At 45.6% G+C, this 9,944-nt stretch overlaps 2 protein-coding genes across 2 annotated transcripts; one reads left to right on the forward strand and one right to left on the reverse strand.

Annotated features, from left to right (window-relative positions):
• The first annotated feature begins 1,875 nt into the window (after positions 1-1,875).
• On the forward strand, positions 1,876-3,445 carry LOC124667587 (40S ribosomal protein S23). The gene is made up of 4 exons (XM_047204844.1): positions 1,876-1,960; positions 2,654-2,809; positions 2,887-3,013; positions 3,087-3,445. Exons 1-4 carry the CDS (start codon positions 1,956-1,958, stop codon positions 3,225-3,227), a joined length of 429 nt encoding a protein of 142 aa, XP_047060800.1. The 5' UTR covers positions 1,876-1,955; the 3' UTR covers positions 3,228-3,445.
• A 667-nt stretch (positions 3,446-4,112) lies between these two features.
• On the reverse strand, positions 4,113-7,283 carry LOC124663014 (replication protein A 70 kDa DNA-binding subunit E-like). The gene is made up of 9 exons (XM_047200778.1): positions 7,268-7,283; positions 6,141-6,325; positions 5,740-6,013; positions 5,548-5,644; positions 5,341-5,471; positions 5,097-5,166; positions 4,904-5,018; positions 4,671-4,825; positions 4,113-4,560 (listed from the first exon to the last, which is right to left on the reverse strand). The coding sequence occupies exons 2-9, from the start codon at positions 6,294-6,296 to the stop codon at positions 4,113-4,115; spliced, it is 1,446 nt and encodes a 481-aa protein (XP_047056734.1). The 5' UTR covers positions 6,297-6,325; positions 7,268-7,283.
• Between the last annotated feature and the right edge of the window lie 2,661 nt (positions 7,284-9,944).

Here is a 9,944-nt window from a genome sequence, read left to right on the forward strand (position 1 = left end):
GCGCTCCGCTGAGAGCGGGATAGGTCTGGGCCGGCCCATTAGTGATGGCAGTGGTTTTCCTTCGTTTTTTTTTCTTTCTTATTTTCTTTCAGCTTTTTTCCCTGCTTCCTCTGGTTTTTTTCTCTAGCTTCTGGTTTTGTCGGTCCGTTTTTTATGAACTTTTCATAATTTGATTTTTTTAGAATTTGAACTTATTTTACATTTGAACTTTTTCCAAATTGAAACAATTTTTAAATTTGAACAATTTATTGTTTTGAACATTTTCGCGTTTGAACTTTTTTCAGATTTGATCTTTTTTGAAATTTGAATATTTTAAATTCTAAACATTTTTCAAATTGGAACATTTTCATATTTTTCGAAATTTTAAATTTGTTCAATTTTGAAAATTGTTCGTTCCTGAAAATCGTTCAATTTTTTATTTTAGGTTTCGAATTTGTAAAGATTTGAATTTGTTCGGTTTTAATTTTTTATAGCTTTTTAAAACCTAAACAACTTTGCAACACATGATGTCATGCAAGAAACGGAAAGAAAGAACAACGACACAATAAATATGCCCAACCCATCTTACGTTTCTTTACGCGGAGCCACGGTCGCGCTCCTGCTTAGAGCATCCCCACTCGTTGGCGCTCCCCACGCCCAAATCCGGCGAATTTTTCGTCCGGATTGGAGGAAGATTTGGCGTGGGGAGGAGTAGTTTCCCAGTCGTGTGCTCCCCAAGCGGCGTTTCTCGGGGAAAAAGAGGATGGCTCGGGGAATCCGGACGAAAGAGGAGACACGTGGGCGTGGGCGGTTGGTTTAGCTTCGTCCGGAGTCCCCGAGCGCGCCCGGGGCCGGGGATGGCGTGGGCTCGCCGGATGGATGAAGGGTCAAATCCGGACGAAAACGAGGAACCGGGGGCGCGACTGGGCCGAATTTCGCCGTCCGGATGGAAAAAACGTCGCTCGGGGGCCTCGTCGGGGGGACGAGTGGAGATGCTCTTAAAGCGGAGAATAGGCTCTCCCCACATCCTTCCCTCCCCTCTTTAAACAGAGCCACGGTCGCTCCCGCAATACAACGCTTTAAGCGGCGATCATGTTCGCGGCCCCTTAAGGAATCCAGAAAGAATCAGGTGTCTCTAACTAAGATGGGCTCGGTCCACGACGAGGATCTGTACTATAGGAAACCAATAACGCATGTAAAGTTTCGCTCGTTCTTTTCTTCTTTCGTTTAGAGTTTGCAAATGTTGAAATTTAAAAATTGTCTAAATTTGAAAAAGTTTAACATGAAAACTGTTCAAACATTAAAAATGTTTAGATTAAAATTTGTTCAAGTTCGAAAAAACTCAAAATTCAAAATATTTAGTTTAAAAATATTCAAAATTCGAAAAAGTTAAAATCTGATAAATGTTCAAACTCGAAAAATGTTCAAACATAAAAATTGTTCAGATCAATAAATTTTCAATTTTGAAAAATGTTAAAATTAGAAAACAGTTCAAATAAAAAAGGCTACAAACTTGAAAAACTGTTCAAAAATCGAAAAATTTCGAAAATTTAAAATTCAGGAAAACCGATCGATAAAACTAGAAACTGGAGGGAAAAACCAGGAGAACCTAAAAAACCGGAAAAAAAGAGAGGAAGGAACAGAAGCCTCCGTTGGTGGAAAAAAACTACTCGAAACGAACCTGGGCCAGGCCCATAGACGAGGGGGTGTGCGGATCGCCCGCTCACTCCCGCAATGAGCGGTGTATAGTAATCACCCGATTCAGGGCCGTAGTTCCATCAGCCTCCACGCATCTCAAAGCAACGAGCCCCACAAGCAAACCCTAGGCACGAAAGCAGACACATATAAAGAGCTTCGCCTCCCCGCAACCTCCCCTCCCCCTCTATTGCTGCCGCCGCCGCTCCCAGCTCGCGCTCCCTCGCCGCCGCCGCTACAGCTGCCGCCACCTCGGAGGTCTCTCGAGCCCTTCCGTCAACATGGGGTAAGCTCGCCGTCACATTCCTACGACGGATTCTCCATGCTTGTTTCATGCCTAGAATTAGCGATCTGGAATGGTCTATTCTTGTGCCCTCAGTACTGCGCCTGCGCGATTTAGAGGCATGGCGGCGGGAGCTTTCTCGCTGTTATTTGGTTAGATTCTGCAAATCGCGCGTCATGAATCCGAGCTTATGGACGGTCAAGTGCTGATCAGATTACACAACGTCAGCACTAAACATATTCATAAGCGATATTAATTCGTTGCTGCTGTGTAGTCATATTTCCTTGGCCCAAATCTTGGATCCGGGGGTTATGCATGGTAGCATACACTTGTATCATTGGATCTGCCTTAATTTAATAGTGCATCTGTTTTCGCTAACCCATTATTTGTATTGAATCATCGGACAGGCAGCAGATGTAGGTAGCATTCTGTTCAGTTGATATGAAATTTCAGGCACTCGTATTTTATTTGCAAAACTGTTGCCGTTTAGATCTACAGACATTCCTTTGGCCATGCGTTTGTACCATTCCAACCTGTTGCTGCATTCATACTATTTACTTGTGTTACTTATGCTGTAGGCCATGCATTATGTTGCTAGTTACTTGCCTTTTTGTTTTCAAGAATCAAATGCTAAGCTGTCCTGATGCTTTGTATGTTGTTTTGCTGTGTTGTAACTGTGAATTGATCATTTTTCAGTAAGACACGTGGTATGGGAGCTGGGCGCAAGCTCAAGACCCACCGCAGGAACCAGAGGTGGGCTGACAAGGCGTACAAGAAGAGCCACTTGGGTAATGAGTGGAAGAAACCCTTCGCTGGGTCGTCTCACGCCAAGGGCATTGTTTTGGAGAAGATGTATGTTGGAATGCACGATATGCTTTTCTTACCCATGTTTTATGTGGTGACACTAATATGTGATGGCTCTATTGCAGTGGTATTGAGGCCAAGCAGCCTAACTCTGCCATCCGTAAGTGTGCTCGTGTGCAGCTTGTGAAGAATGGAAAGAAGATTGCTGCCTTCGTGCCCAATGATGGTTGCTTGAACTACATCGAGGAAAATGTACATCCTTTATCGTACTTTTCAAATGCTTTGCTCTGCCATATGTTACTAATTCTTCTCTCTCTCCATCCAGGACGAGGTGTTGATTGCTGGATTCGGTCGTAAGGGGCATGCTGTGGGAGATATTCCTGGTGTCCGGTTCAAGGTCGTCAAGGTATCTGGTGTGTCTCTGCTCGCCCTCTTCAAGGAGAAGAAGGAGAAGCCCAGGTCTTAGATTGCTGTTTCATCTTGGCTGGCAAGCATGGAGTAGACAGTGTGATGGCTTTTAGGTGTTTAAGGAGGCTGGTTCCTTTGTGTTTACAGTGCACTCTTTAAATTGAGATAACTTATGATCGTGTTGGCGAGAACTATGCCTTGTCAGATTTTGATCCTGTTAAGGGAAAGTGCTACTATTATGAGTTCCATTAAGCAGTTTGAGATGTCTGTGGTTCACTTCTCCTGAGATGCCCCGTTGTGACTTTGTCCATTTTGTAAGTTTTTGCTTGAGTGGGTGTACCATTCAGCCTGTGCGTCTACTAAATAATTCCTTGCTGCACTAACCAGGTCCAATTGCCTTAACAGAAATTCTGACAATGAAGTGTATCCTGTTTTTCTGACGTTTGATTTGCTCGACATTCAGTTAACTCGGTGGCCCATGAATGAACACGGTTTGTGTGCTCCTATAGGATAATAGGAGCGTCAAATATTTTCTTTCGTACAGCCTAACGATTAATAGGGCTCACTGAATTCTCTCGAAATAAGGGGCCAAAGCCACCATTTCTACTGCTAGTGAGTGCTTGTATTGGGAACTACGGAGTAGAAGCAAGATACAGTTGAAATTTGCCATTGTCATCCTCCACCATAGCTGGTCGCCCGGGTGAATCTCATATTCCACTAACAATGAGCTAAGCATTGTTCAAAGGGTTTAAAGATTTGTCACCCAGCACTCTAAATCAAGTCACAGTGTCACCCAGCACTTAAACTAAATCGAGTCAGACTCACACATCACTTAAACTAAATCGAGTCTCAGAAGTAGATAGCTGTTCCAGGGTAGAAGGGAACAGAAGGGTCCTTCCTAGCCTAGATACACTAAAACGAGTTGCAGAATGGCCCAATCCGCTTAGTTGATCCAGTCGTCCCCACGCAGACGCTTGTTGGGCTTCTGGAGTCTAGCGGACTTCGACCGTGCTTCTTCCGCTGGAGCGCTGCCCTCAGGAACAGGCCCCTCCTTGCATTGAGTAGTGGTTGGGGTCAGGCTAACACTGTCCTCAAGGTCAGGCTCCTCCTTGGATTGAGTAGCGGTGGCAGCAGCGACTGGGGGGCTAACATGGTCCATGATCGAATTCACCGAGAAGCTCCCGTGACCGTACTTGTCAAATACTTGGAAGGTGTGGGTCGAGCCAAGAAGATCCTCGATTTCTTCCGGCAGCGTGTACCAATCGTCATCATCCTCGATCTCATCGACGAGTTCCTCCGCAGAGACACCAACCAGCTTCTCCGCCACCTCACAGAAGATCATCAAATCCATTGTGCCAGTAGCATCTTGCACCTTCGCCTTTAGCTTGTACCTTACGGGCCCAGAACAGCAGTGTGGTAATTAGTGACTTGAGAATTCAGCAACAAGTATATATTGAGAACAGCACTGTTGCAATGGCAGCATTGCGTTGCCGGTCCTTACATTTGAACTGGCCTCTTAACTGGGCCACATCGGATGCACCTGTATTTTCTTGGGTTCCTGCCCATTGACTTCTGGCAGAATTCGCATCCAGCATAACACCAGCCACTGGTGCAATCTATATCAAGCAGGGAGACCCTGCACAAGAACATAGTATCCTGCAAGTGAAGATAGTAGATACGTGAGTAAAAGAGATAAGCTTTGCACGCCACCAGAAGACCAGCAACTTAATTTACCTCGTCGTACTCCTCTGGATCGAGGCTCTTTATCTGTTCGATTGTTCGCCAACTCTCGGCTAACTTCTGAGCTGGGGTCTTTTCTGGAGCAGGGTTTGCTTGCTGAATGCGCAGACTGTATGCACGCAAACCAGTTAGCCATAGAGTTTAGATCAACCATCAATGTGGGTTTAAATGTATCAATTTCACTCACCTCTCACAGAATTCTTGCACCTCTGGTATATCCAAATCTAGATAGTACTTTGAACATGTTGTAGAGCAAACTATAACACCAGGAAATCACAACTTTAGAACAAATGGCACCAAATGATTTGAGTACACACTATGACTCTGTCGAATGATAGACAGAATAAAGTTTAACGATTAAAGAAAGGAATATAATTCAGCAATTTCACATGGTAGATACTGATAAATTAAAGGGTGGGTCAATGATTAACCTGAATGTGTGGATTCAACGCGCATTCCTGCAAAGACAGCAACAACTGAGGACTCTAGGCCTTTCTGGAGCATATCCTCAGCAAAACCGCAGGCGATATCTCCATACAGTGTGACACTCAGATTCCTTCCACTGTAAATAGTAACTCCGCTAGTGAGGAATTATCAAGGCACGTCAATTTTCCAAAGGAAGAGCTGTATTCTGTTACCTCAAATCTCGAATACTTGCATTGCAAATTTCTATATGGCGGGATTTTTTCGAGACCTCCTGCAGCTCCCCAACATATACGATGTGGCCCAGAACATCTATATAATTTATATCAGCACTTGTAAGAAAAAGAATGACATATACATGTGTCAGGTATAACTATTATCAAAATTTCTGTTCCAAACAAATATACCTGTTAACAAGCTCTTGTCGTCACACCTGGAACGGAGGTCCTTAAACTTAACAAACTCAAAGCTGTGGAGGGGTATCGAATCAATATCTCCTTGTATCTCCTTGACCACTGTCTGCCGTTTAAAGTACATGGTCCACTTATTGCTACAGCACATGTAGTCTTCCCTCATAACATCAACTGTAAAATCTGATAATGCATACACCTTCCCTTCAACTAGCTGATCTTCAAACAGGTCTATATCGTCGGGATCTACACGGGCCTGCATAGTTTTACCCTACAAGTGGAAAACAACTAGAAGCATCAGTGCGTCAAAAACTTAAAGGACGGTCGTTTAACACTAGTAGCCAGCAAGCAACGTGATCATTCTTTTGGTGTATAACTTAAGGTAGGGAGTACATCACCTGGTCATCGATCAGAAGGCTATCAAGGCCGAACGAAATGTCATTCTTCGGATTGAAGGACTCCCATAAGCGCGAGACGCGCACCCGCACTTTACAGTTTCCAATTCCATATTTTAGCTGAGAAAGTGGGGTGAACTCATCCACAGCTGAACCCATATTTTGGCCTTGATACCTTGAAGCTTATGCTACATATACGTGAAGCTGCACGTTAGCGTAGAGACAAAAAAGGAAATAGCAATCAATCTGTTGTATTGTATAGATGTTAATCCTAATATTATGTATTCACCATCAATCTGAAACCCGGAAACCTTACCTACTACGGTTACTTTCCCATCACAGTTTGCTTACTAGACATGAGTATTAACTCACTGATTTTATTTTTTTGATGAAAAGGTATCAGCTGTGTTGCCTGTAAAGCTATATTGGGATGAAATTTCATTTACTTTTTCGTGCATATATATTAACAGCGATTTGGAATCAAGTGCTGAGATTGAAGAAGAGAATACTAGAAATGCTAATGTGAGTTCCAATACCAATGCCACTATATGGTGTACATGGAAAATCAGAATAACCCCGTTTTCAAGGAATAGATGTGGTTACATCTCAATACGATTTGCCGTCAGCAACGATAATAGATGTATACGGAAAATCAGAATAACCCGATTTTCAATGAAAAATAAAATATGAACAAGTTATTTCAACATAAGAAAGTAAAGAAACCCTAGCGGAACAGTCAAAAAAAAAAATCACCATAAGAGAGAAGTAGTACAATGTGGCTTCTGCAAATCTATAGGATGCGAACATATAGCAATCGAATCGACTTGACTTTCAGGTTCCGACGGAAAACAAAAACAAATCCGGATAAATGTCCAGACCACAAGGCACGGCAATCCACACATCGAGACCAACTCAGACCACAAAATCTACAACCGTAGTAGTACTAGAATCTTAGAGAAAGTCAAGAACGGGAAAGCGCTACTCGAGAGTCAGGATCGTTGGGGGCGAATCGTTCGTGCAGACATGCCGGAGAAGTTGGTCGGGAGAACGCAAGAATCTAGATGGATGAAACTTAGTTATGCAGGCGCGCTTTTTTCCACTTGGATGATGGAGTAGGAAGAGTACTTTACCTCCGGCGGGGCCGAAGTGGTAGATGTGTAACTGCTGCTGCTCTCCTCGCCGTCGCCAGGCAAGGAAGAGGCTTGCTGGAGGGCTATTTGATAAAATGCCCCACTTTACTTTGTCATTTGCCCCAAACGTCATATTTACTTTGGCATGACTCAAATGCCCCACTTTACTTCGTCAGTTTGCTCAAATGCCCTGTTCGTGTGATTTACTGCTAATTAAAACAATATGTTCTTGATCAGATATAATCCCAACTTGCAATGACCCTTTTACCCCTGAGTGGAAATAAACAAAGTTGTGCCCGTACGCACACATCTCGTTGGCATTCTTTCTCTCTCCAGAGCGAAGAAGAAAAGCTCCCAGGCAACTCTGGCGACGACCGGCCGGCAGCCGCGCTCGCCCATCTCCGCCGCGCCCGCCCCTATCTTCCTCTTTGCCCTCGCCCTGCCCTCCACCACCCCGCGTCTGACCACTCCGGTTGCCTCCTTGGCTGCCTCGTCCGGTCCCGCCGCGTCTCTCCCACAAGCTCGCCGCCGGCCCGGATCGAACGGAGCTCGAGCTCGCTGTCCGGGGCTCAGTCTGCTGGTGGCCTCCACCAACGTTGGCTGCTCCAGCTGAACTACCCATCTCCTCCACTGGAGGGGCCTCCTCCGGCCAGGACTCGTCCTACCCCAAGTCTCCCGATGCTTTCTGTCACATTTAGAGAGGACATGGCAGGGGCAAAGCAGACATTGCAGGTTTGAGATTAGAGAGAAAAACATGTTAAATTTGAAGTAGGGCATTTGAGCAAATGGTCAAAGTAAAATGGGGCATTTGAGCTATGCCAAAGTAAATGTGACGTTTGGGGCGAATGACAAAGTAAAGTGGGGCATTTTATCAAATAGCCCCTTGCTGGAGAAGGAAGACCAAGGAGGAGACGGTCGTGGACGGAGCGGCGGAGTGCAGAAAGATGGGGCGCAGCCACGAACTCACGACCCACGATTGGGGGCAACCTGGGCCGCCTCCTGCCCAGCCCAAGAGGGAAAACAGAATGAAAGGGCGTGTTTGGTAGCTCCAGGGCCCAGGGAGCAGTTTCCGTCCAAACAGCTTTTACATGGCAATTCCTATTTTACCCTAAAAAAATGGCAATTCCTATTTGACGCTGAAAGGATCGTATGCCGCACCTAGAGGGGGGGTGAATAGGTGCTAACCAATTTTTAGTTCTTTTTCAATTTAGGCTTGACACAAAAGGTAAATTCTCTAGATATGCAACTAAGTGAATTTACCTATATGACAAGGCTAACAACTAGGCAAGATATATCTAAACAATATAGAGATAGAATAGGATAGAGGTAACCGAGAGTGGAGCACGCGATGACACGGAGATGATTCCCGTAGTTCCCTTCCTTTGCAAGAAGGTACGTCTACGTTTGGAGGAGTGTGGTTGCTACGAAAGCCAAACCAACGACCACGAAGGCTTCACTCGGATCTCCCGGTGAGCAACGCCACGAAGGCCTAGCCCACTTCCACTAAGGGATTTCCTCGAGGCGGAAACCGGGCCTTTACAAGGTTCTTGGGGCACACATCCACAACCAAATTGGAGGCTCCCAAATCTGTTACAACACAACAATCAACAACAATACATCAACACAAATCAATTAGGGAACCAAATAGGAACACTAGCATGAGATCCCTCAAACAAGAGAGGGGAAATGAAGAACGCTTCGGTGAGGATGTAGATCGGTGTCTTCTCCTTCGAATCCCCAAAGATCAAGAGATTTGGTTGGGGGAGGAAGGAGATCTTGCAAATCTTGAGTTTCTTGAGGTGGCTCTAATGGAGCTGGCTTGGCAGAATTCTTGTGCAATGATTGAGCAAGCAAACAAGGAAGAAGAAGGGGGGTATTTATACCCACCCCCTCACAAAATTGAGCCGTTCGTCGCTTCCGGGTCGGATAATCCGGCCTAAGTAAGGGCCGGATAATCCGCCCCCGGATAATCCGGCCATCGGGACAAAAGTGTGACATTGTCCGGCCAAATGTCCGGCCCATAGCCAGAGAAGCTTTTCTTCCAGTCCTTAGCCAAAAACGGGGGGGGGGGGGCGGATATTTCCAAAATATCCGGCCCGGATAATCCGGCCCTGGTACAATACCGGGACATTATCCGGGCAAATGTCCGGCCCCCATACGAGCCGCATTTCCTCGAAGACTTAGCCAAAACCGGGGGCCGGATATTTCAACAATATCCGGCCCGGATTATCCGGCCCGGCCAACTTTTTCCGAATTCTTTTGACAGATGATCAAATCCAACACACATGAATAAATATCTATGTAATCCCTGTACCACTTAAACAAACATTAGTGTATCATATATATTGACATCAAACACACAAAACATAATGTGAGAGATGTTCTTTCAGACGCCTTCCGCTTCAGTTAGCCTCCATACGCCCGCGTGAATGAGTAATTGGGCCGAGGCCTATTAGTAGCGGACGGTGGTCGGAGACATCAGGGGAGAAGCTGCCGGAGAGCAGGAAAACGCGCTAGAATAGACCCCGTCACCGACGGGGACGACGCGATTGGTCGCGGTGTCGCCGGCAAGGCAAGGGATGGACCTCCCGGAGACGAGGAGGTGAGGAAGAGAACTTAGTGGGATTAGGGTGGGCTAGGGTGCATGTGCGGGAGCTCGCCGACGGTAGGATCTTAG

The sequence above is a fragment of the Lolium rigidum genome, chromosome 6 (assembly GCF_022539505.1).
Source record: "Lolium rigidum isolate FL_2022 chromosome 6, APGP_CSIRO_Lrig_0.1, whole genome shotgun sequence".
In the NCBI taxonomy this organism is placed as follows: Eukaryota; Viridiplantae; Streptophyta; class Magnoliopsida; order Poales; family Poaceae; genus Lolium; species Lolium rigidum.